Source organism: Saimiri boliviensis, chromosome 4 (genome assembly GCF_048565385.1).
Source record: "Saimiri boliviensis isolate mSaiBol1 chromosome 4, mSaiBol1.pri, whole genome shotgun sequence".
Lineage (NCBI taxonomy): Eukaryota > Metazoa > Chordata > Mammalia > Primates > Cebidae > Saimiri > Saimiri boliviensis.
The window spans coordinates 92,478,035-92,505,984 of NC_133452.1; the positions used below are offsets into that span (position 1 = coordinate 92,478,035).

The 27,950-nt window shown below is 41.1% G+C and overlaps 1 protein-coding gene across 1 annotated transcript in view; it reads right to left on the reverse strand.

The window, feature by feature from the left end:
* TNFRSF21 (TNF receptor superfamily member 21) overlaps positions 1 to 27,950 on the reverse strand; it is a 72,974-nt gene that overhangs the window by 37,349 nt on the left and 7,675 nt on the right. Inside the window, exons 2-3 of the mRNA XM_010333979.3 lie at positions 12,484 to 13,135; positions 10,488 to 10,982 (exon numbers count right to left, since the gene is read on the reverse strand). Of these exons, the coding sequence (XP_010332281.2) occupies positions 10,488 to 10,982; positions 12,484 to 13,135 (1,147 nt within the window). The remainder of the gene's footprint in view (positions 1 to 10,487; positions 10,983 to 12,483; positions 13,136 to 27,950) is intronic.

The window sequence follows — 27,950 nt, forward strand, 5'->3', positions numbered from 1 at the left end:
GCCTTCTGTCCACACCTGCACTCCTTCTCCAAAGGATGGAAGGTTAAGAGTGAGAAGCAGTATATGCACTAGTTCCCAGCTCAGGATCCAAGGACACACCTGAGTGCCAGTCCAGGCTCACCAATGACTTGTGGTGTGGCCTTAGTCAAGTTACTGTATCCTTCTGTGCCACTGTTCCTAATGTGTAAAACTGGCATAAACCCGAAATCATAAGGTTATTCTGAGAATTAACAAGAAAATATATCCCACAGAATAGTGCCTAGCACATCATAAGCATTCAGTAAACTTGAGGTATTATTTCTCCCCCTCCCATCACCATAATAAGGCTCTCCTAGAGGAACTTCCTTTTTTTTTTTTTTCTTTTCTCCAATTAAACATCTCAGAAGGAACTTTCTTATAGATTTATCCTGGACAAGAACATTTTCGAGTAAAACTGAGTTAAAGTCAGAGAATGTCAAAAGCAGCCAGAAAGGTGCTGAAGTCTCTAAGAGGGTTCAAGGAAAGGAGATATGAAGAAGAACACTTGTCTCTTCAAGAGCAGGTGGAAAGGTTTCACGCAGGTTGAAAGAGTTTAAGAATTTCTTTAAGTTGCTTTCACGTGGAGCCAAGATCTCCTAATTTATCTCACAGCCACCAGTTCTTTCACCTCCCCCAGCCTGAAATCATCCAGGTAAAAGATGCTCATCAAAGGTAGGCACATACTACTTCCCCTTCTGACTTGATTGTCATCTAGGAACCATTACCATTGACATCCAGGCTATCCAGGGAGAGACAGCAGGTCAGGCTCTGAGACACACCTTCCATCCCCGCCTACCATCTACCTCATACCTCTGATGAGAGCCAAAGGGCTATGTTCCTTGTTCCTTTGCTTCCCCAACCTTAGTCTCCAGTATCCTCGTTTATCTTCTAGGTTTTTGCAATCACCTTTGCGTTTTCTCATTCAAGAAACTTTAGTAATTATTTGCAAACCAGAATGTCCTCTGTACTGAGCAGAAGAACTCTGCAGTTCTTTGACAAGGAAAGCAACATTTCAAATATAAAGAGCACTGTCTCGGGAGTTAAGAGAGCCAGGCGTTGGCTTCCCTCTAACCCCACTGGCCATGTGACTTCGGGCAAGTCACCCTTCCTTCCTGCACCCCAACTTCATCTTTTCTATAATGAGAGGACTGGACTAAGTGAATCTCTTCTAACGCTGACTTACATACACATGCACACACACACATTCCCCATGATCCTCATTGCTCTCCAACTTACAAATTTTCCAAAAAATTAAATGAAAAGAAACACTATGTTACAAGAGCCTCGTAAGGCCTAGTCCTGGCACAGTGCCTTGAACATGGTGTTCAAATATATATAATTAAATAAATACATCACAAGTTAAGCCATTGAATAATAAGTCTTTTTAAAAATTATTTTCTAGTTTTTCCTTTGCCTTGGGATTCCTTAAGGGTGAACCTGTTTACAAACTTATGCCAAAATTCCCTCCATCATTTCAAAGTAGGATAGTATGTTTACTTCATATAGCGTATTTCTCTGCTTTAGTCAAATTACAACTAATTCAGAATCAGGCAGACTGACCATTTAGTTTCTCTGTAGGCAAATAATGCAACATACAGATAACACCAAGAAATAATATACCAAAAAGCAGAACAAAGAGGGAGAAATATCAACTAAGACAGAGAATAATTCCTAATTTAATATTTCTCATAAGCATTTTTCCAGGAAGAAATTTGTGGTTGTCATGGCTAAAGATATACCCAGTGAACAAGGGCTCTGCCTGGGCCCCTGGAGAGCCACCTGCTTCCCAGCAGAGCACTTAGTCTGCAATCCGCATGTGAAACTAGACTTGGACATTGCCTTTCTAGAAGTGAAATAAAGTATTTCTATGACCCCAGCTTCACACTTATATGGGTGACAGTTTTCTCCATTCACAGGGATCACTTTTAGATTATCTTGTAAAATTTCAGCAAATAGACCTAACAAATTACAAAGATGCACTGATCTGTGGTAAACATGTGATTCAAGAAACTTTTTTACTGGGGAGAGTCATGTTCACACTAGTAAGCTATGATCAGAAATATTAAAGTTAAGAGGGATTTCCAGCATAGCCAAAGCCTACATCTATTTATTAATACTTACTAGACTGGGAGGGTTTTACTGCCAGGACATGTATATCCCAGAAGCTGGACACTCTCTACAGGTGGATAGGACCTGCTGACCTTTTCTCAGCTCATATAAGAGTTGAGCAACTTTTCCAAAGCAAGTAAAGAATTTACAAGGTATTTAAATACCTAGCGACCCACCTTGCAATGACCAATGCAAGGCTGTTCTCAGGAGTTCTGTTTATGGCTACGGTTCCTTGGCTCCTATGAGACCGAAGTGTCCCTCAGCATAAAAATTCAGAGATGGATGAAACCTTTGGATAGAATCTTTCCATTCCTTTACAATCAGGTTGCATGCTGGAATATGATCTGTGGTTACACACTTGAAGGGAATAAAAGGCTCATGACATTACTAGTTCTATAATAACTGCTCAATTTCAATTACTACAAAAATGTCTCACATTGTCCCTAAAAACACACAGAGCTATTACACATTCTCTTAGTTTTCCCACAACCCTGTGTCCTAATTTGAGTAGAAATGTTCACTAGCCTGCCCTCACACTCTCATAAGCTGGAGGGAAAGCTCTTTCATGTTGCAGTGAGCACACAATCCTTCTTTGGCATCAGGTTGGCATTGAGCCTGGCCTCTTCCCTCTGACTAGCAATGCAGTGTTCTTTACAGCACATTGCAGGAACCCCCAGGCCAGTGTTTTCCTAAGAGACACCAGCAAGACAGTAGGCATACTCAGGTAAGGTACAAATAAATTGTCACACTGATCAAAATTTGGTGGCTCTTCTGTAATGGGTTCAAGTTTCCTCATTTTACAAAGAAAGGCGAGATCCAATGAGAGAAAGTGCCTTGCCTGAGATCATCCAGCTTTTCAGCAGCAGCACAGATCTGAACCTCAGCTCTCCCAGACCCCCTCCTCTCCTCTCTATGGCTCCAGTTTAGCATAGAGATGAGTTGCAGCAAGTACATGGCAGGTGCACCTGTGAGGTGGACCCATACATAATATGGAGCTCTCCTGGTAAAAGCTAACATCTGTTAGGAGATGGAGGAAGCACAGAACAATTTTTAAGGGAAAATACAAAGACAGCTGCTACCTTTTCCTTGCTGCCACTCATAGCTGATGATTCTCCTTTGTTATTCCTTCAGCACACTGAAACAGTTAACGCTAAAGGAAAAATTAGGCTTGAACTGTTAGAATTCAAGAAAGGCCCCAAGAAGAATCAGACTGTTTATCCAAGCTGTGCAAGAGAGCAGAAGGTGAAAGAGAAGAAGCCGCTAAGAGATGACAAGTCTAGGGTATAGAGGAGATGCTGGTAAGCGACAGCCTGCAGGACAAACCACCTATTCTTGCAAATAAAGTTTTGCTGGAACACAACCACACCCATCATTTACATGGTGTCTCTGGCCACTTTCATACTACTAGACTTTCAAATGGAGTGGAGTAGTTGCAACGTATACTCCTAAAATATCTCCTAACTTGCTGACCCGTGGTATAGATAGTTTACGGAAAATATCGTTTTGGACAGCATAGATTTACGTCCAAGTATAAAGTCACTGAAGGGTCTTGCCTGATGATCTCAGTGGCTCTGTCCACTTGAGAGGGTACTGTCTACATGTGTAAATTAACTAAGCTAATAATCATACCTGGTATGGGGGTAAACCCATGTTTCTAATAAACTCTTTTAAGGTGGCAGTGTTGCTCTTACCTAAGTACAGTATTTTTTTTTTTCCTGAGATTGAGTTTTGCTCTTGTTGCCCGGGCTAGAGTGCAGTGGCAGGATCTTGGCTCACTGCAACCTCCCTGTCCCAGGTTCCAGCAATTTTCCTGCCTCAGCCTCCTGAATACCTGAGATTACAGATGCCCGCCACCATGTCTGGCAAATTTTTTGTATTTTTGGTAGAGATGGCATTTCACCAAGTTGGCCAGGATGGTCCCAAACTCCTGACCTCAAGTGATTGGCCTGTCTCAGCCTCCCAAAGTGCTGGGATTACAGGCATGAGCCACCATGCCCGGCCCTAGATACAGTATTTTAAGGGAGAATGTCTCCGTTTTGCTCGTGGTCATTATTTCTGTGACTTAGGAAACAAACTGAGACTGCCAGAGAGGAAGGAGGTGATGATGTCAGTGGTGGGTATGATGATGATGCATCCTCTGCATCATCTCCAGCGTCTGCACCCTCATCCTCATCACTGCTATCACCTGCGGATGGTGGGCCACGTGGCCAGCAACGTCCCAAGCACTGGGCACACGCTCATGTATTTAATCCTCACTACAGCCTGTGTACTATTAGTATCCCCATATTACACATGAAAAAACTATAGCCCAGAGTGGTTAAGTAACTCCCTGGCTCGCACAGCTAGTAAGCAAAGAGAAACCAGACTCCAGAATCTTTGTTCCTAACTGCATATTCTAAGGCATTTAAAAAATTTTTCTAACATTATAAACAGAGGCCTAGAGAAGTAAAAGGTCTTAACTGAGAGTACACGACTAGGAAATGGCAAATCCAGAATTTTAGAACCCAGGGTTATGAATGGAATTTCTAGTTTATGATGCTCCTTTCCTACCCAAAAGCCTCACACCTCCCTCTCCTCCCTTATTCCCACTCCATCTCAACCACATTACTCCTACAAGCTTCTCATGCTTGTCTGTTAAGGCCAGACAAGCATGAGAAGCTTGTAGGAGTAATGTGGCCACAAGGTTAATCCATTTCCACAGTAGTTAAACACAAGCACCTAAGCAGTTATGAAGCTGCCTTGGCCTTTGAATTAGCAGGGTCCTCTCTCTCAGCATCACCCTGCTCTCCAGTGTCCGTGAGCTGATGTGTTTCACTTTGAAATAAGCAAATCAGATAAGAGATGCCAGCAATCTTTTCCTAGTCAGTTTTTGCATATTGTAAAGCAGTGCTGCTATGGAAGCCTTCTTTAGCTCTGAAAAATCATTATTCTTACCATCTGTGGTAATTTAGTATAAAGAACCCACCTGAAGGTCTCCATGTTGAAATCCCTAACACCAACATCAGAATAAGTCAACAAGAAAAAAAAAAAATCCAAGTCCTTTAAAATAATCAGACCTTAAAAACCACATGTAGATTAATTACCTCACAGGTGTTTTATACCAGTGCTATCCAAGAGAACTTTGCATGATGATGGAAACGTTCCCTCTGTGTCCTATCCAATACAATAACCACAAGCTATGTGTGACTACTGAGTACTTAAGATGTGGCTAGTGCAACTGAGGAAATGAATTTTTAACTTTAGTTAATTTTAGTTTTAAATTAAATAGTTCATGAGGCTAGTGGTTACCCTATGTGCCAGCTCAGCTCTGGACCACCCCTCCTCGAGCCCTATTCCAGGCATAGGGGACACACAATAAGACCCAATGTCCACAGTCTAAGAACTTAGAAGCTATGTAGGGAGACAAACCACATAGACACAAAGAGTTAAACAGTGGCAGATGGCGAGAGCTAAAGGAATGAAGAAATTGCATCTTAGAATCCAGTTCCACAGAGTTAAGACCTTTGCCCTTTTGCTGTAGCGGGTACAAAACAGTCTGCTTGAGAAACAGTGTCTGCCCCAGTTGATTTCATAATCCCTGTAGCTGTTGCTTTAAAAGTGATGCTGCCTTTCTACGGCATGTGCCTTAAGTAACTACGTGGAGAGAGATCACTGTCTCTGTCAAACGCTTACTACAGTTTCTCCCCAAGGCAGAGCACTGAAGAATGGGCCCATCAGAAACTAAGCAGGTTTAAACTAGGTATATCAAATTCCTTTGTCTCTCACCGTTTTTCCCCTCACTTTTCTTCACAGACTGAAAGAAAAAGGAAATATGGTCCAAGCCAGAAACTGCTGATGTTTTGTTCCTTTTGTCACTTTGCAGAGCTTCTTCATCCATAAGTACTTTCAGAGCAATTTCTACTGCTCATCTGCTTTTCATACTTCCCCTCTAAATTTCTAGGGCGACTAGTTGCTGAAAACACGTTTTCCTACTTTTTGCAAATAGTTAAAGAGGGAGGAAGAATGGGGGAGGGAAGGGAAAGAGGAAAGTAGGGGAGGAAGGAGAGGAAGAAAGAAGAAAAAGGGAAATAGTAATGGCACAAATTAGAAACAGCAATGGGAGAACAGCAGTTGGTTTCTGTTCTCAGCTACCCGGTTTTTTTAACTGGGACTGGAATATAGTTTTATATCCTGCATAGCTATAAGGAAATGAACAAAGTGACCGTTTTCAGATCATTGGTGACTTTTCTCAGGGCCATGTACGGCCAGTTGTATAGGGATTAAGTTCTACTATCTTCACTTTTGTTCTTTTGTGACAAAACGGATCAAATGAAAAAGTGTTTTCCATGTATCCTCTCAATTAATGTGAATCCACATAAATCCTTAATTTTAAATTAAATTGAATTTTTTGGACCCTACCCCACCACTTACCCCATTATGTTGAGGTTATACAACAAAATGAAATACATTTCAAAAAATGATAAAAGCATGACAAACTGAATATTAACAATATTCATATCTTGGTGACACTTCAACCTCTTAATTATATTTTTGTGTGTAAACATTCTGAAGGTACTTCCAATTCCTGTTGCCGAAATAGATATATTACATGAAAACACAGTCTAGTCCCCAAACATACACCAACATCTACCAAACATAAAATTGCTCTCACTTCAGAAAGGAAGAAAGCATACAAAATACCACAGCACTCCCATTCTTCCATCTCATGGTCATACAAGGCCTCATCTTATGTATCCAATACTAGGACTCCATGAAAGTAGGATTGTAGCTTTCTGGAATTCAATTTTAAAAACTGTAAGTCCATGATAGACAAAGAGGGATGAGCAGAGCTGAAAAAGAGATTCCTCTTGGCAAGAAAGATGGAAACCAATGGCCTAGCTTCAGAGTTCGGAGTTTCTATATGTCATCCAGGTGCCTGGCTTGTTCTACTGAGGGTAGGCAGGGATAAGTGAGGTTTTAGAAGACCTCTGGTAGAAAACAGCCTGAGGCTAAGCCATTTCCTTCCCACCTTATCCTCATGAACAAATCAGTGTAAAATGGACAAGGACCAGGAAAATATCTCATTATACAGGATTATCTGCTGGCCAGAACTCATTGCGATCAGACCAACAAAGCCCTGTTTCTAGAGGGCTCTCTGAGCACCTGGAATGGCTTTATTAAACAGAACCTCTTTTTGTAATAGGATTTTACCCAGTTGCATGTTTAAGACTAGCCATTTGGAAAGAAAAGACTTTCCTTAGAAAAACATTTTAAATATAAATATCCCAATGCAAAAATCTGAGGAACAAGCCTAAACTATTGGAAGAGATAGTTATGCCTGAATGAAACTACTGTAATTTAGTTTGAAAAGCATATTGCTGAGGTACTGCTTTCCCAGATGGGTAGGATCGGGCTTTGTTTGATTTGGCACTTCGATTACTTTTACAAGATAGGATATTGTTTTAAGGACACTGGCATAGTAGTTTATAAGGTTACCATGGTTATATAAGAATGCCTAAGGTCATTGTATTAAATTGCTTTCTGCTGCTGGATCAGTTTTTACTTCTACAACTTGCTGTATTCTCAAGGATTTTAAAAACCAGATTGCAAAAGAGAGTTTAGAAATGTAGCTCACCATAATCTAATCTATAAATGCAACCACTAAAGGAATGGAGTTGCTTTCGTAATAAAGTGAATAATGAGAGGACAGTTCCAGATATTTAATTATCCACCAGGATGTTCACATTGTTTTCTACTAATTGAGTAAATCTGCAACAGAACAAATATCCTGCCTAGCCACTTACAGAGCAGTTTAATGCAATTCTGATCCTAGACTGGATCCTACGCTAGAGGAAAAAAAAAGTTTATTATCTACCAAGGGCCTTATTGGGTCAACATACAATATCGGCAAATGAAAGGCAAAGGATTGTAATTGAGATTGAAAACTGTAGTATGTTTTCTGAAAAGAATAGTCTTATTATTAGAAAATATATGCTAAAGTATCAGGGAATAAAAGGCCATAAAATTAAGAAAACTTATTTTGTCCATGTATGTATGTGTATCTAAGCATATATTTATATATTATATATCACATGTTATATAATATATACTAAGCTATTCTATAATACATATAATGTAAACTCTATATGTGATTTTTTTTCTTTCTTTCTTTCCTTTTTTTTTTTTTGAGATGCATTCTCTCTCTGTGGCCCAAGCTGGAATACAGTGGCATGGCTCAATGCAACCTCCACCTCCCAGTTTCCAGTGATTCTCCTGCCCCAGCCTCCCAAGTAAGGAGGGACTATAGACATGCACCACCACATCTGGTTAATTTTTGTATTTTTGTAGATACAGGGTTTTACCATGTTAGCCAGGCTGGTCTCAAACTCCTGGGCTCAGGTGATCTGCATGTCTCAGCCTCCCAAAGTGTTGGGGTTACAGGCATGAGCAACCGTGCCTGGACCTGTAGGTATATTTTTTATGTAGAGAGAGCAAATTATAAAGCAAAAGAGCAACATCTTAATAATAGGTAAATGTGGGCAGGGGTATATAGGTATTCTTTGTACTGTTGTAGCAACTTTTCAAAAGTTTGGAATTATGTGCAAATAAAAAGATTTTTTTTTTTTAATTGAAAAGAAGCGGGGAATTGAAGCTTTCCCCAGACAGGCTTCTAGTAAATAATCGTCTTATTCAAGTTTACGTAGGCTTAGTCTGATAGGACCCAAATAGGATGTTTGCCTCTGTCCAACTTTCACTTGACTTTTGATCATTTACATTATCTTTTGGCTCCCCTGAGACACAGCGGAAGAAGAATTGTCTTGGGCCACATAAAATACACCAACAATAGCTGATAAGCTTTAAAACAAAACTCATAATGTTTTAAGAAAGCTTATGAATTTGTGTTGGGCCACATTCAAAGCTATCCTGGGTGATGGATTGGACAAGCTTGAATTACACAAATCAACAAGGGGAAGCAAAATGAGTTGCAAGTTTTTTTTAACTTTATCTAAATTTTTCATTATAGAAGTAGCATGTACTTAGTACAGAAAGCTTGGAGAAAGTACAGAAAACTAATAAAGAAAAAAGAAAAAAGAAAAAGAAACCCACACATAAATCCCACCCACCACGCTGGGGGAAAAAAATTGTCATTTTGGCTGATTGCCATTCAGTCTTATTCATAAGTTTTAAGACAGTTGGAATTATATCCTATAAAGTATGTAGGTTGGTGGTTTTTTTTTTTCTTTAACCTAGATTTCCTGGCTAAAATAAAAAACATTCTAATTTACTTAAGTTATTCCTCTAAAACTGTCCCTCTGTTATTTTCGATTTCTATGAGACATGACACTGAGTTAAAAGTTTAAGATCTTTGTGCTTACATCTTTGTTTCAGTATTTCTGATGATACTTTTATGATAGATTCACAAGAATGGAATTGCCATGCCAAATGGTATACATATTTGTAAGACTACAAAAAGCCAAACTGCTTTCTAGAAAAGTAGATATACCCCTTTCTCTTTGAGGGGAGACAACACACCTGAATGGGGTTATCAAAACTGGGCTGAAGTTTCATTTAGGATTTAAAGAAAGGGAAGTTACTGCACAGTCCTAAAAACTGCAGTCTTCAGATCAAACTTAGCTCTGGGACAAATTCTGCAAGCTATTTTTTGTCCTCAAAAGAGGAAAGGTCAAAATATTCTAGCTTGCATTCAACACAGGCTGACTACCAGGGAAGAGATGCAATGCTGAGCCTCAGATGATGACCGACATATTCTGCTTTTGGGATCTACAATCCAAACGACCATCCTACCCTCCTGATAGACATGGAATCCTAAAAACTTAACTGGGGAAAAAAAAAATTATATATATATATATGAGGAAATTGTCAGGAATCTAAAAGCAAGATTCTGATTGAAAAAGACAAACTTATGACAAGCTGGGTTTTGCCCCCTTCATTTGCTTCACAGTCTAATGTATAGGAAAAGCAAGTGCTCCAGCAGCCAGGAGTCTCGTCCCATCTGTCCTGAAAAAACAACTAGCCTCTTGTTTGGATCAATGTTGCCAAACTTCTCTGAATTCAAATTTCTCATTTGTTAAATGACAAGGTCAAACAAAGTCCCTAAGGGTCACTCAGTCTCTGATTCTGCAGCATTCTTCTGTTTTAAAGGTGCCAAGGGGAAAAGGGGGAAGAGAGATTATTCTCTGTGAATGCATTACTTCTAATGAGACGGTCAATCTCTTTTTCTGTAACACGACTAGATTAAGCAGTGTCTGGTCTATGAAAGAGATTCCACAAACTATGCATTCCCATTCCTTCAGAAAACAGGGACTACGGAAAAAGTGGCAGAGAGATCTGTGAGCAAGGAGAAAAGAGAGAAGGCTCACCATGGCCATTGCAGTAGTAGATCCACTTCTCCCGGTTCTGGGCTGGCGTCATGGCTTTCTTCAGCCCTGCCTTTTCCACAATGGCACTGGGATCCTGCCGGGGTCCCTTTTTCAGAGTCCTTGAGCTTTTCCGGATACTGCACACTACAATCACCACAAGCACCAGCAGCAGGAAAAGCACAATCATCCAGGGCAAATGCTCATTGATGTCAAAATGCTTGTGTAGATTCTGTCTAGGATGTCCCCTCTTGGAGCCCTTGATGGGCGTGCTGGACTTCTCGCCGCCAGTGGCCTCCATGGACGGCAGCAGCTTCAAAATGTGTCTGTGGTGGGGGCCTTGCTGGTGGTTGACTACCTGAAGGTTTGGGAGGGTCTTGTTCATGTCTTCCTTCCCCCTTGCTGAGCTTGTGTTGTCAGGGACTGTCCCTTCCTGGATGCTACTTGATACCTTTGGTCTAACAGAGGCAGAAGAGTTGGATTCTGTTGAGTTCATGCCTAGAAAAAAGAGTAAGGAGGGGGGAAGAGCTTTTCCATATTTGGGGATCTATAAATTCCCTCCTCTCCCTGGTCATCTCCAAGTTAGGCCAGATAATCAAAGATGAGATGACCTTTGGGCCTTAAGAATAAATTATGTTGCACATTTTCATAAAGGCCCTAACAGCACCTTCACGTAGAAGGTAAAAATGGAACTAAACTCACTTTCTTACACCAAAACCAAGGGCATCCTTAAGGATCCAACATCTGAGCTTGACAGCAGCTTCTCCTGTACTTCACATACTGAGCAGACACATTTATGTGCAGAGATCTAGTCAACTCTTATTCTGAGTTTTCAGAGAATGAGTTCAAATTTAATACTTTTGTCCATCCTCCTTCTCCCATCTTTTGACTATTTCATGATGCAGTGGTAAAACTGAGAATATGACTAAGAAAAAGAAAATAATTTAAATGCAAATTTGACTAGTGAAAGACTTGGTGGGACAGGTCAGTGAATAAAAGCATCTATTATCAATAAATTAAACAAGATTTTGGCTGGTAGCTTAGTGGACTTCTTTCAGAGAAGCCTCCACAAGTAATCTTCATTAAGAAGTATGAGAGATGGGAATTTTGAGTCCCAAGAGACAGGACTTGGCCTAAAGAAAGCTGGAGTGGCCATCTGAGCTCTTGGAGTCTGTTTATTCATTTCAATTGGCAGTTGTAAAAAGGCTCTCTTCACAGGGTTATCATGAAGGCTAAATGTAATCATGCATGAGAGTACAGTAGGAGGAACAACTCAAGTTGGTCATCATCTCATGAAAATTATATTCACTCAAAAAGTATTTAAAAATAAGGTTAAATTTTATATTCTCCTTGAGGTTCTGATGGAAAGCTTGAATAATTGATACAAAGGGTAAAGTTAAAATCATTGGTAAGAAATAGTTATTATTTTCCAGACATGAGTGCTAGTTACCTTCAATCTGACATGAATTTGCTTATTTCCTGATGCTTTTAACTTTCCTTCCCATTCTTTGCCCCGCCTGGATTCAAAATCCATCCCTCACTTCCAGATGTAATGGTATTTTCTCCCTTTCTCCCTGTTTCTCTGCTCCTGGCTGTGTCTGCCTGGGACTGACTCCATGTTGGAAAACTTTTAATCTGGAAGGAACCTTAACATCTAAATCATTCATTTGCTTGACAAGTTTGAAACCGAGGCCTGAAGAGGTTAAGTGACTTACATAATGTCACACGCTGTCCTTGTTTCTCTCGGTTCATATTTTATAGCTTGATGTGACCTAATTTTTAGATATTTCATCTCCCCTAATAGAAAATTTCTGAGTCTAAATGTTTCTAATAAGTCCAAAGAAGCCAGATTTAATTAGCCACCATGTGAAGGCCTCTTCTCCAAGGGTGACTTTGGAATATACAAAATGGAGAAAACATCTTTGGTACAAGCCCACTCTTGGTACCTCCACTGGGCTCAAAGCCTTCCTCAAATAAATAATTCATGAGGTTAAGTTACCTTTGGGAACATAAGTGGAGGAAGGGACTTCATGGGATTCCATGTGCTCAGAGGCAGAAAAGATGGCTGTGCCAGGGGAAGGTGAGGTGGAGCTGGAGAAGGGCGGGAGTGTGCCGCAGAGGTTGTCTGCCTCCTTGGTCCCCGGCTTGATCACCACCAGGTTCTGACTCAGACAGTCTGTGTAGGCTCTGCATTTCATCACACTAGAAGGCACATCTGAGAAGGTACCCCGAGCACACTGCTTACACCGCACATCCTCAGTCTCTGTCCCTTTCTTCCGCACACCCCAACCCACGGGACACACCGTATGGGGGGCACAGGTAGCGTTAGACTGGAACATGCCAGGTGGGCAAGTGCATTCTCGGTCAGTCAAGGCAGCACAAGGTAATTTCTCAATCATTGGCCATGGGCATGGCTGACTACAGTCATGGCATTTCTCTATGCCATTCTCATGCCTGGTAAAGGTCCCCGCAGGGCAACGGCTGCAGACGCGCAGGCTTGTGTTGGTACAATGCTCAGAGACATAGGTTCCTGCTGGACACTTGTCACAGGTTAGCACCTGGCCGGTGGCATGGTCAACATGGCGGTATGTGCCAATGAGATTTGAGGGCTTCTGCTCTGGCTGAGCTGTGGTGGTGCTAAGGAATCCAAGCTGAAAGAAACAGAAGGGCAGGGATAGGGAAAAGAAAAAAAACAAGTAGATGTTACATAGGAGCAGAGGAGAAAAAGGGCCAACAATTCCAGCACCACCATCATCATTCCTGTTAAAGATCTCACCAGGACTGCATCCTCATGACAGCACTGCTGCAACATAGAAGAAAAAGAGAAACAAAGACTTAGATCCCACCCTAGTGCTTGACCTACTGGCTGTGATGCCTTGGTTTTAGTGCCTGACCTTTGTCTCTATTTCCTTATTTTCCATTTGTAAAATGAAACTGACAATGCCTCTCAAATTGATTATAAAAATGAGTTGAGAATATGTGTGTGAAAACATGTTGTAGCTGAGATTTAAAATGTTATATATGGCTGGGTGCAGTGGTTCACACCTGTAACCCCAGCACTTTGGGAGGCTGAGGCATGCAGATCACCTGAGGTCAGGAGTTTGAGACCAGCCTGGCCAACATGATGAAATCCACCTCTGCTAAAAATACATAATTAATCAGGCATGGTGGTACATGCTTGTAATCCCAGCTACTCAGGAAGCTAAGGCATGAGAATCGCTTGAACCTAGGAAGTGGATGTTACAGTGAGCTGAGATCATGCCATTGCACTCCAGCCTGGGTGAAAAGAGCAAAACTCCACCTCAAAAAAAAAAAAAAAAAGTTAGATACTAGTCAAAATCCAAATGCAACAAGAAAATAATTTGCTTAGTAGTTGTCTTCCTTTCCCCAACCCCAGTGTTAAGCTGCCATTTCGAGATGCTAGGACAAAGCAACTGAGACCCAGGAAGGCATACATTCAAGTTGCCACTTCCACAGCACCACACCGCCTGCTTGGCATTACCCGATAGTCATGGCATAATTTTTTCAGACAGTTTGCCTACATGAAGCTAAACTTTTCACTTTTATTTTTCAAAACGGAGGCAGGCCCTTGGCATTTTTGTAATGTGCTTTAAACAACAGAGTTGATGCTTTTGGATTCACACTCTGTTTGTTCAGCCTCTGAAGACCATAGCTAGGAAAGCATAGGCCTGCAGTCACCCAGGAGAGGAAGCAGAAAGCTAGACCCAGCAAGAGGGAGTCAACAGGCACTTAGGGGAAAGGAAATTATATTTGTGGGACTAAATCCTGAGGTTCTTCTGAGAAGAGAGGCGGGAGAATATTGAGAAAGTTTTTCTGCATTAATGAATATTGAGAAGCTCCAACAGTTTTCACAATCCTTTATGAAGTTTATGTGTCAAGAAAATCATGGCTGCCTCAAACTATCAGCTACCCAGCAGGACAAATTCCTTCTAAATTGGCTGCTATACCAGTGACTAAGAGAATAAATCAGAATTTTTTTCATAGTGATCAGAAAGTGTCTGTCTTTTTAGCACCTTGACACTTAATTCAAGGTTCAATTCTCTCCCACCCCAAAATTTAACTAGTTGAATCAAAAGTATTTCCCTGGAAGTCCCATCCCCTATCCCAGAGCTGCTCATCTAGTTAAATGTCAATATTGAAAACTAATTTTCAGTTTATGAGGGTACATTCACTTTTTCTGTAGAGACCCTCCCCCCACAAAAAAGGACAGTTATTAATTTTCTTGTTAAGAAACTTAACCTCATAATGGAGCCTGAAAAAAACCTCCTGCTTCATGATCAATTCTGTAACGTCTTCCCCTTTCCCTTCTAACTTTACCTTTCCTTTTCTTATTTCTTCTATTGGCAAAATAAGCCCCAGCCACCTTTTTCTGAGCACAGCAGATGCACTGGATAAAAGGACCCATCCTGTGGAGCCCAAGTTACAGTTGTCAAGAATACCAGCCAGGCACAGTGGCTCACGCCTGTAATCCCAAAACTTCAGAAAGCCAAGGTGGGCAGATCATTTGAGGTCAGGAGTTCAAGACCAGCCTAGTCAACATGGTGAAACCCCATCTCTACTAAAACTACAAAAATTAGCCAGATGTGGTGGCATGCACCTATAATCCCAGCTACTCAGGAGGCTGGGGTGGGAGAATTTCTTGAGCCTGGGAGGCGGAGGTTGCAGTGAGCCAAGATCGAGCCACTGTACTCCAGCCTGGGATGACAGAGTGAGACTCCACGTCAAAAAAACAAAACAAAAAAAAGAATACCAACAACAAGATTAGACCCTATCTCTCCACTAAAGACCCAACCCAACAGGTTGCAAAAGTGGCTCTGCTCTGTACTCCCTGTAGTGTCTACATGCAAAAGCAGTTTTAGATAGCTGCAGTGTTCTGAAAGTTTGAAAGCTGTATTAGTAACCCAAATGGCAGGTTATTACACTTCAATTAATGAAAGAAGAGAACTGAACCCAAGATCTGGGCAGGGGATGGTGGTCAGTGATGAATATCATCACTCTGATGTGCTGTGTGATCTAAGTCAGTCTCCCTACCTGTGTGGGAGGATGAGCAGTCAGACACACCCACACACACACATGAGGGTGGCTCTGCAAAACGAGCACAGGAGGTCATGAATAGCAAGTATGTGTGTATTTGGGTGTGGAGTTGGGGTAGGCTTCCTACAGCTTTCTGTATTTCCCCCTAAACATGCACTTCTAAAACTGAAGTAGGAAACCCTGATTACTGAGTTACCAAAGAGATTTTGTTAGCCGTACATAAAACCCACCTCCAAATTCCACAGCCCCCACACTCTTTCTCAGACTTTCAGTGGATTTTAGAGCTCTTTGCTCTTTTGGAATAACAGATCAAGTTTCTAATTAAAGCAAAACTCGACCGTTTAAACTGTATCATATTAGGTAACCCACTTTAGACAATGTGTCTCGAAAAACAGACCTTTAAATTACCTCATATAACAAGAGACAATTCCAGCTCCCACAAGCAGAGCCAACAAACAATGATCCCTCCGCAGTCGTGCCTGGGCTGAACACTAGAAATGAGATTTGTGCAAAAACTAGACACTATGAATTCATTAGGCAAATACTTATTGAAGACCTAATAGGTGTGTGCAAGACACCATGCCATGGACTGCGGACAGAACCTTGAGAACCTTATTCCAGCCCTTCTGAAGTTTACATTCTAGGCTGGGACAAACAAACAAAAAAGAATACACCAGTAATTTCTCAATTAGAATTGAGATCACTACTGAGAAAGAGAAATACAGAATCTTATGAGGGAATTTAACACGTGTTTCCTAGCTCAGGGAAGTTAGAGAAATGTTTTGGATATAGCTCATAAAGATAGTGAAGCAGAAATTAACTCCAGGCAAGAGTTAACCACTCTTCACTGGACAGTGAAGAGGGGTTAGGCAGAGGGAACACCACGGCGAAAGTGTGAAGCAGAAGGAAGCTCAGCACAGGAGCTAAAAAGCTTGTGGCTCTATCTCAAGATGCAACAGAGTGGCCACAGTTACATCTGAAGAGGTTCCATATGCTGATCTTAATTCAAAATGCAATCAGAAGTCATTAAATGTTTACATGACAAATGGGAGGAAGAGGCATATAAATGCATCTGTGAATAAAAAAGCCATCTGCTTCAGAGCAGAGTGTGAAAGGGGTATGGGGAGAATAAACGAGAAAACCCAGCTAGAAGGTGAAAGCCAACATGGAAGGTGATGGTGACTAGGACTAGGGTAGCAGATGTGGAAATGGAGAGAAGGTGACAGATTTGAGGGCTCAGGTCAGCTGAATTTGGTAAATGATTACTTAAAGAAGGGGAAAAAGAAAGAAATGAGTGGTTTTCAAATAGACCTTAAGAGAGCACTGGACAGAACACAGTTCTCAGGATGCCCCTTGGACCAGAGAGGGGTGGAGGTAGGCTCCAAGCCCCCCATCTCTGCCTAAACTAAGCAGCTCCACTTTACCAATTTGCTAATGGGGCTTTCCAAGTAAGAATTCATTTGCAGGAGGTTTATTCTTAAAACAAGTCTGAAAATCACTGAACCAGAGGGACCTCAAAAGCCTTTTCCAATTCTGAAGTAAACAGTTAACCCAATCTGTGCTACAAAGCTGGAGGGACTGCTCATGGGTTCTTTTGCCTGATTGAAACCCTGCTGAGAGGAAGAGTTGGCAATGTCCCTTTCTCTTTAGAGAGACTCAGATGGCACTTGAGAAAAGCCATTTTCCTGGGCCTTTTAGTCAACTCATGATCTAACACTAGGGCTTTTCCCACTAGCCTGGTGGCAATCCTCTGATTTCTGAGAAAATTAAAACACTGTAAAAATCATTCCCAATGTTGATCTGGGAGTGAAGCAATAGGTAATGGGGGTGAGGTGGATCTCATTCAAAAATGGCATTTAAGAATGATTTCGGCCAGGCGTAGTGGCTCACACCTGTAATCTCAACACTTTTGAGAGGTCAAGGCGGGCAGATCACCTGAGGTCAAGGAATTCTAGACAAACCTGACCAACATGGAGAAACCCCTTCTCTACTAGAAATACAAAATTGGCCAGGCATGGTGGCGCATGCCTGTAATCCCAGATACTTGGGAGGCTGAGGCATGAGAATTGCTTGAACCTGGGAGGCAGAGATCGCAGAGAGCCGAGATCACACCATTGGACTCCAGTCTGGGCAACAAAAGTGAAACTCTGCTTAAAAAAAAAAAAAAAAGCTTTCTGTATAACAGGACAGCAAGTTGAGATGCCACCCAAAGCTAATGCTAGGAAAACACCTGAATCAGGGGACACAATCACTAAAAAGTGCAAGAAGGTGGGAGCCAGAAGATCTGAGGCTGAGTATTACCTGGTCAAGATCCTTAATTCCTTCATTTGTACAGAGTTGGATAAACTAGACCAGAGGCTCCCCAAAGCCTCAGGTCTCAAAGGCAGCATCAAAATTACCTGGGAAGCTTTTTAAAAAATTAATATCCCAGCCCCATCATCTAAGATCATTATGGGTCTGCAATAGGGCCAGGAGTTTATTTGGTTTTAGCTTTGGTGCATTTTCTTTTTCAGCTTTCCAAGTGATTCTGATGCTCATCCAAGTTCTGGACACCCTGAACTAAGGGCTCTACTCTCTGATTCTGAGACACATTTTGGAGACCGCCCAGTTGCATTCCCTGCACCACTCTCTAAGCCTCTTAACCAATCTCGCACATTGTTTTAAGATTGCCAGGTATTAATTAGTATTTTTTATGATGAAAATAAATATTCATGTAATAATTCTAACAATTAAGAAATATAGAGTAAAACATTTAAGTCTCTGTTCAAATCTACTCATCTCCAGAGAGATTCACTGTTAATTTTGGTGCACATGTTTCCAGACCCTTTTCTGAGCATTTACACATAATATATACATACACGCATGCATACCTTAAATTGGCTGTTCCCATGGATTTTTGTTTTGTCTTACATACCCAATGGGGACTGTCTACACACAGTGTTCTGTGATTTGCTTTTGTTCATCTTCTAACACTGCATTACTAAACTTTGCAAGTCGGACTAGGTTGTATTCACCTCTAACCCTCTAAGTGTTTGCAATTATATCTGTCAAGTTCCACGTTTCCTGTGAAGCCTTTAAAACTATTTCTAGACACCCAGATTCCAAGTAGATGAGTGTACTCTTCATCACATTTCCTGTTTCTGTTCATCACATTGGTGCCTAATTACATATTGTCCTGTGATGTTTGCTGATGGCCTCATAGTGTATATATACTTATCTTCCCATAATGATTATAAGCAGCTCAAGGCCAGGGACAACCAAATAGATTGCATTTCCTCCCTTGCACAACTACCTCAATAATGAAGATCATAGAAATAAGATCCTTTTCTCCCTTGAACAGGTACCTCAATAATGAAGATCATGGAAATAAGAAGCAAAGCATCCTTCAAACCAGGGGTCAGCAAACTAAATCCTACATGCCAGTTGTTATTATAAACACGATTAGAATTCAGCCATTCATGTAGGTATTGACTATGGCTGCTTTCATGCTATAGTGGCAGAGTTGGATAGTTGCAAAAGATACTTTATAGCCTCCAAACTTAAAATATTATCCAGCCCTTTATAGAATACACTATATATACTATATGCTGGATAATATACTATCCAGCCCTTTATAGAAAAAGTCTGTCAACACCTGCATAATGCAGTCGAAAGAAATATTTTAAAAAATACAGAGAGCAGAGGCTCACTCACAGAATCATCAGACCTCTGAGAGTTTAGCAATGAGTACTGAGATCTTGGCTTCCTTTCTTGACGCCCACTCTAACTCACACACCAAATCCATCCTTTCATCCCCTGCTTAAAACTCTCAATCACTTCCCACATGACTTAGATGAAAGGCAAAGTCTTTAACAGAGATATGACTTTCTCTGGAATGCCATCCCTGACTGCCTCTCCACTAATGAAAACAAGTTTCACAAGATCCCCTCATTCCCTTTCCCCCCACCCCAAGTGTGGCTACCATAATTTTGTACTTACACATTTTTCTGTTTAGCATGTCTTCCCCTGTGGATCACAAGCTCCATGAGGAGAAGGATCAGGTCTATTTCATTTACTGGTGCTATCCAAGCCCTCAAGGACCCATTTCACGATAATATCTGACAAGTGTTAGTTGAATAAATGAATGAATGGACTTATAGATCATAAATAATTAGAATCAGCGTATTAAAAGTGGTCATAGAAAAGGTTGCTAAAGATGACCACAGGTTTAAAAGGGAGCAGGAGAAAACCGGAAGCCTTCACAATGTAGCCACAAATACTCAAGAGATAAAGCAGTCTGGTCTTATACCCTCCAGAAAAAGGGCAAATACTTCATTTCACCTCCAAAGACCCTCAGGACATCACTCTTTTTTAACAGAACTACAAATGGCTTACAAGAATTACACTCTGCAGGGTGCTTAAGGTGACAAGCAAATATATCAAAGAGTTAAAACATTCCCTTCTCATTTCTTTCCTTTTTTTTTTTTTTTTGGTGGGGGCAGGGTCTTACTATGTTGCCCAGCCTGATCTCAAACTCCTGGCCTCAAGGGTTCCTGCCACCTTAGCCCCACAAGTGCCGGAATTCTAGGTATGAGCCACTGTACCCAGCCTTCCCTCTTATTTCTTTAAAAAAGGTAATACTAACTTGGTGATTAGAATTATAAACAGCATAATAAGATTATCCTCTAGAAATTATCTATGCTCCATCCTAGTTGAAACATGAGTTATTGGGAAAATTTCATCTATCCAGGACATTTATTTCACCAACAATGGATAAATGAGGCAAATATCAGTGTGCCTTCCCAAACTGTACAGGACTTATGAGCACCATAAATGCCCACTGAATGATTAAAAGGTAAACTCAGAACAAAACAAATTTCAAAAGAGGGAGGAGGTAGCTCTAAATAACCAACTGTGAAGACTCCCTGGGCCTCCGCGTTCACCCTGGTGGGCCACATCACACCTGTCCTGTTGTCACGTCTATTCTAGGACACAGAGATGGGCCTGACTAAGGACAAGAAACACCCAGATTTGCAAAGATATGTCAGAATGTCGATGCCTATTTATTCTTTAACAATTCTTACTCCATGACCTCATCCTTCAAACAAACAAAAGATTCCTCACAGCTGATGTTTACAACATATTTTTGTCATTCTTGTTCCCTATCAAATTCTAATAATTTTTAATGGAAAATGAGCAAAGACAAGGCAGTGATAAACTTTTTTTCTATTCATAACGGGCAGGCAGGAAGACTGCCTATGAGTTTGCTATAGAGTTTTTTTAATGCTGCATAAAACTAATATTTTGAAGAGGAAACCCAGTGACTGTAGAGATAATAATGCAAGCAAGTTATTCCTGAGATCATGAATATAAAACATGATAACAGATGATCAAAAGGCAAAAGCCAGGCAGAGCTGGACCTTCCAGAATTTCTGATCATTTTATTTTGAGCATCACATTGAATGTGTAATATCAAGACACTGGCTGCTCAGAATCCTGCAGATTTCACGCCGGAGGGGTGGCAGGGAGAGGGGGAAAGGAATGCACAAAGAGGAAAGTTTCAAGGACAGAGCCTCCACGAATCACAGACAGAACGGTTCCCAGTCATGTTGCATAAATTTGGTCAACTCCCGCATTTTGTACTATCCTTTCTGATTTAAAAAAGTCTTCTGTTGCTAAGGCAAAAGCAGGGACCATTTTTAAAGCTGGTGAACATAGAGGATGCCAAGGCTGGAATGTGCTGACTGCAGGACCAGAGGAGGCAAGCTCAGGGGACACTGGAAAAAAAGAAAAGGCAGGCAAGACTTAACCCAGGTGCTGTTTTCCCTGGAACCTGCAATGCAGGAGAGTGTACTCTCAGCAGCACTCAGTCCTGGAGTCACAGAACCTCATCTCCTTCCGTCTCCTTAACCAAGACTTCTGCATACATGAAGAAGCCATGAGTAGGCTACCCATTTATTTAGTCAGTAAGTAGTAAACGAATTGGCATTCCATGCAAGACAGGAGGAAAGATACAGAAGGAATGCTACTCGGTGCTCACTAAGGACTTTACGGAAAAGCATGTGAACCAAGGCAAAACCAATGACTACAGCCAGTGCAGCAACTCCAGCATAAAAGCACGCATAAGCTGGGTGCGGTGGCTCACGCCTGCAATCCCAGCACTTTGGGAGGCTGAGGCAGGCGGATCTTGAGGTCAAGAGATAGAGACCATCCTGGCCAAAATGGTGAAACCCCATCTTTAAATATTAAAATAAAATAAAATTTAAAATCACGCATAAATAAAACCCATTACTATTTTAGCCTATAGTGTGCCAAGCAGCCCAGATCCACCAGGAACTAGCTAGGGGTGATATTGTGATATAATAAATACATATTTGGTCTCTGTCCCTGGTTTCTGGGGCACAACCCTAAAGCCTTAAAATCTCCAGAGATAAGAATGTTTTTTGTATGCTAATGAGATGATTAGTGGCTAGGGGCTGCTAGATAGCTTCAGCATAGAGACTGGTCACAAGAAAGGCCAAGGTATGATTAGAGGGTTGGGACTTTCAACCGCACTTCCAACCTCAGTGAAGGGGAGAAGGGCTGAAGGTTGAGCTGATCACCAATGGCTAGTAATATAATCAATCATGTCTCAGTAAGGAAGCCTCCATAAAACCCCAAAAGGACTGGGGTTTGGAGAGCTTCTGGGCAGCTGAACACCTGGAGGTTCTTGCAGGGTGGCACACCCAGAGAGGGTATGGAAGTTTCATGCCCCTTTCCATACACTTTGCTCTATGCATCTCTTCCATCTAGCTGTTCATTCATATCCTTTATTATATTAAGAAACTGGAGCTGGGTGTGGTGGTACACACCTGTAGTCCCAGCTACTCGGGAGGCTGAGTAAGTGTATCCCTGAGTTCTGTGAGCCGCTCTAGCAAATTAGTCAAACCTGAGGAAGGGGTTGTGGGAACCTTGATTTATAGTCAGTCAAACTGAAGCACAGGCAAAATAACCTGCGGCTTGTGTTTGACATCAGTCATTGGGAGCAGTCCTCTGGGACAGTCTTTAAACTGTGGGATCCGATACTACCTCCAGGTAGATAGTGTCAGAACTGACTTGAATTAGAGGGCACTCAGTTGGTATCCACTGGAGAATCTGGTGTCAAAGGTAGTGTGTTGAGCCTTGTGTGTGAGTAGAAAAACATGTCGGGGTTTTTTTATCCTTAATTCTGGGTGGCCTTGGCAAACGGCTCACTTTTGCATCTCTGCTTCCTCATTAGTATAAAGGAGTTAATTAACAATATCTACTCTTAAAACAGTGTTTTGAGAATGAATTGTTAATACAGATAAAGCAGGCAGAACTTGTCTGACACATAGTAAGCATTCCATAAATGTTATTTTAATTATCACTCTCACCAACTTAACAATGGACTGTATTTTTACAATCCTTTAGTTTTATTTTATTTTATTTTTTAGATGTTCTAACCAGTAATGGAAAATCCTCTTTTTTTCACTTTTTTTTTTTTAGTTTTTTTGAGACAGAGTCTCGCTTTGTCACCCAGGCTGGAGTGTAGTGGCACAATCTTGGCTCACTGCAACCGCTGCTTCCTAGATTTACGTAATTCTCATGCCTCAGCCTCCCCAGTAGCTAGGATTACAGATGTGTGCCACCATGCCTGGCTAATTTTTGTATTTTTAGTAGAGATGGGGTTTCACCATGTTGACCAGGCTGGTCTTGAACTCCTGACCTCAAGTGATCCACATGCCTTAGTCTCCTAAAGTGCTGGCCAAGACAGTCTTTCAAAACACCCCAATTAAAATGCAAATATTCAGTTCCTGAGCAGTGTATCAAAGACTTCAGATTTTTAAAAGCTATAATCTGAAACAAACTGTCCTGGACAGAGCATACAACAAAACAAAAAATACAGACTGCACAGTAAAGTGTTAAGAGAAAAACATGGGCCCACTGGCATTTTCAAAACATTTAAAATAAAAACTTGGTTATAGCAAATGAGAAAACACAGAGAGCAGAAAGGATTTAGAATTAATAAGTACACTTTAGATAACTGGAGCAGAATTTAAGGAAGCATTTCCCACATTCCCACATTAAGTGAGTTTCCCTGATCTAGTCCCATGAGATATTAATGATTCTATGGCCTAAAAAAAGAATGCACATGGGAGGCCAAGGGGAGACGATTGCTTGAGCCTAGGAATTTGAGACCAACCCGGGGAAAATAGGGGGACCTTGTCACTACAAAAAAAAAAAAAATTTAAAAAAAGGAGCCAGGTATCGTGGTGTTCCAGCTACTCAGGAGGCTGAGTGAGGCAGGAGGATCACTCGAGGTCAGGAGGTTGAGGCTACAGTGAGCTGTCATCATACCACTGAACTCCAGCCTGAGTGACACAGCAGATTTAAATAAATAAATAAAAACTTTAAAAGAATAAGTTCCAGCACCTGCCTGTCTCTGTATTGCTCACAAGCTAAGAATAGTTAGTTTTTTAAAAATATTACAATAGTTTTTTATACCATTTTAAATAGTTTTTTATACCATTTTAAATATTTTTAAAAAATCGAATACTAGTATTTCGTGACATACAACAATCATATGAAAATCAAATTTTAGTGTCCACAAATAAAGCTTTATTGGGACACAGCCACACCCAATCTCTTAGGTATTGCCTAGGGTTGCTCTCACCATTCAAACGCAGAATTAAGTAGTTAGAGCAGAAACCACATGATGCATAAAGCTGAAAATATAATACCATCTGGCCTTTCACAGGCAAAGTTTACTAGCCCCTGGTCTAAAAGTTTAGAAAGTGCTCCTGATTAGAGCCTTCTGTCAGAAAGGCACAATTAATATTAACCTATTGAAGGCCCCAGCAGGCCCTGCAGGAGAGCTGCCAGAAATGATGACCCAGTTAGTTGAACCTAGCACTCCCCAAACATATTTGATTATACAACCCTTTTCTCATGCAATGTATATTAGTATCTTGCAGAACACACTAACGTAGTTCTTATCACAAATATGACACTAAAGTCCAAAAAGTCAACAAACCCAACATTTAAAAGATCACATAGAAAATTCCAAGTTTGCGGGTGTGGTGGCTCACGCCTGTAATCCTAGCACTTTGGGAGACCAAGGCGGGCGGATCACAAGGTCAGGAGATCGAGACCATCCTGGCCAACATGGTGAAACCCCGTCTCTACTAAAAATACAAAAATTAGCTAGGCATGGTGGCGCATGCCTGTAACCCCAGCTACTCAGGAGGCTGAGGCAGGAGAATTGCTTGAACCCAGAAGGTGGAGTCTGCAGTGAGCCGAGATTGCGCCACTGCACTCCAGTCTGGCACCTGGCAACGGAGCAAGATTCTGTCTCAAAAAAAAAAAAGGAAATTCCAAGTTATCAGAATAGTTTATTGCACCTGAAAATGGATCAATTTCTCTTAAAATGAACAGCATCAACAAAATGAAAATATTCTCAGACACAAAAAAGAAAACGGGTTTAAAAATATAAATCTCAGCTGGGTGTGGTGGCTCATGCCTGTAATCTCAGCACTTTGGGAGGCCAAGGTGGGAGGATCACTTGAGGTCAATTTGAGACCAGCATGGCCAATATGGTGAAACCCCGTCTCTACTAAAAGTACAGTAATTAGCACATGGTGGTGCATGCTGTAATCCCAGCTACTCAGGAGGCTAAGACCAGAGAATCGCTTCAACCTGGGAGGCAGAGGTTGCAGTGAGCCGAGATCACATCACCTGCACTCCAGCCTGGGTGACACAGCGAGACTCTGTCTCAAAAATAAAAACATAAATCTCAACTTTTGTGTTATTAAATATAATACTATTAAAAGTAGAATGTAAAAATATGACATACACTGCTAATAAATGCTTATAAAACTAAAAATGTATATAAAGAATTCATGCAAATGTGACTAACATTACTTGTACTTAATAGTTATGACAGAGTGCTACATGAGTACATAATTACAAAGGAGATCATCTTGTGGATCAATGTTTGACATCCCTAGGAACTACTGAAATTCAAATTTGCACAACCAAGGACCCTCACACATCTATATTAAAGCAGCATAAATAATTTGAAGTGATAAACTCCAATGCTCAAAGGCTTGTAGGCTAGAAAGCACATTTATAGTTGGCTGGTGGCATTCTAAATTAATTCCGTTATTCTGGACTACAATCTGGCAATGTACAGCAAAAGCCATAAAACTGTTCATTCACTTCCTTTGACCCAGCAATGCCACTTTGAGGAACACATCTTGGGGAAACAACCCAAAAGGAAAAATCAATTGGTTTGTACAGAGACAACTTCATTAGTGCTACTTGCAGTGGAAGATCAAAGAGACAGCAAGCCAAACATCCAACAGTAGAATGGCTCAACACAGTGCCAACTGGAGGGGACAGAGCTATTAAAAAGTGGCAGCCACAAAGGCTTGAACTGACATGCATCATAGGCACCTCAAACTTATTCAGTACGCATCCAAACTTAAGGCCTCCCTGCTTGACTCGCTGCTCCCAAGCCTTCCTTTTCAAAGTAATCAGACTACCATAGACTGCTCAACATAGGAACCTAGGAATCAGCCTTGATCACCACTTTCTTTCAGTATCACTTGCTCCCTCCTATCTCACCATCAGTAAACTCTCTCCAAAATTTCTATCTAGTAATCCCCATCGTCATTTTCACCACCCTATCACCATCATCTCTACCCTGAATTATTGTACAAGGTGCTAACTGGCCTCCAGCTTCTATGCTCCCCTTCTCTAATCCATTCTCCACAGACCTGCCAGTGAGGTGTTTTTTTTTTTTTTTAATTGCATTCAAGTCATATTATTACTCTGCTTCCCACTGCACTCTGAGTGATGTCCTGATTCCTTAAAGAATCTTCTATCATATGGCCCCTGCCTGCCTTTTCAGCTTCAATCACTATAACCTTCTTTCTATTCTCTGAACACGTAGGCTCTTTCCTCCCTCTGGGCCATTCCACATACAGTTCCCTCCTCCTGGCATACTCTTCCTTCTGTTCTTTAAATGGCTGGTTCTTATTAAGAATCACCCCCTCTATGAAATCCAAGAAGGAAAGACCATGAATAACATTTCACTATCATATACCCTGAGTCTAGCAATGCTTAACATTTAATAGATGCCCCATAAATTGTATGAAATAGATAAAATATAAATAAATCTCTGTAAGACAACAGCAAATAGCTACACTAATAAAAGCAGAACACAAGCAGGTACACACGCATTAGTTTTAACTATACATAAATACTGTAAACAAAGAGAATTGAATTGGAATGACACATAAAGAAAATTCTACACTCACTAGTTCTCCTAGTCTGCCAACTTAAGTTTAAATTGTTCTCTCTTAATAACTCAACTACCCTTCAGTTTCAGTTCAAAGTACTGAGACATAACTCTAGCTCCAACTACCCTCTAACTTGTCTAGAATGCATGAACAGTTAGTTTAAGTCAAGATCCTTCTGAAATTCAGTCATCATTTATTGCTTAACCACTATGTGTCAGGATATTGAGCCAGAAACACAAAGATGACTAGCATATTGTCTTTGAGAAGCTGAAATGGAAAAACAACATTAGCCCTGAGCATTCCAAATGAGGAAACGCACACAAACCTTGTCCATTTTGTTATTTTTCCTTGACCAGGTCTGCAAGGTTTAAACCCAAGAGGAGAAAAGGGTCATGGACTTCCACACATAAAGGAATTGCAAAGATTGAATCATGCTATAGTTAGGTGTGTGTCCCCTCCAAATCCCATGTGGAAATGTGATCCTCAGTGTTGGAGGTGGAGCCTCTTGAGAGGTGTTTGGGTCATGAGGTAGACCCCTTGTGAATGGCTAGGAACTGTCCTGTTGGTGATAACCGAGTTCTCTGCTAATTGCTACCAGAGTTGGTTGCTTAAAGGGCCTAGCACTTCCTTCCCTCTCTCTTGCTCTGTCTCTCAACATGTGACACATCAGCCGCCCTTCCCTTCTGCCATGACTAAAAGCTTCCTGAGGCCTTACCAGAAGCCAAATGGATGTTAACTCCATGCTTCTTGTACAGCCCACAGAACGATGAGTGAAATAAACCTCTTTTCTTTATAAATGACCCATTCTTGGGTATTTTTTAAATACCATCACAAAACAGATTAACAAAAATATCCAGCTAAATTATTCTGGGGACTTTTTACCCTTTGCCTTAGAATCTCTTTCTTCCTTCCCAACACTCCTGCCTCTCCTAATCCTGGGTAAGCTGACCTGGTCAGATAGAGAATGAAATCAAACAGTGGTCTTGTCCCAAAGGTTATCTGAGAGATCAGGATTCCAACCTGTTTTCCAGGACAAATGATTAAATAATTTCCTCTCACCCTTTGCATTTTCCTAGTTTACTCAGTCTCTACAACCTACGAGGTGATGTTTAAAAGCTTACTTAAGCGG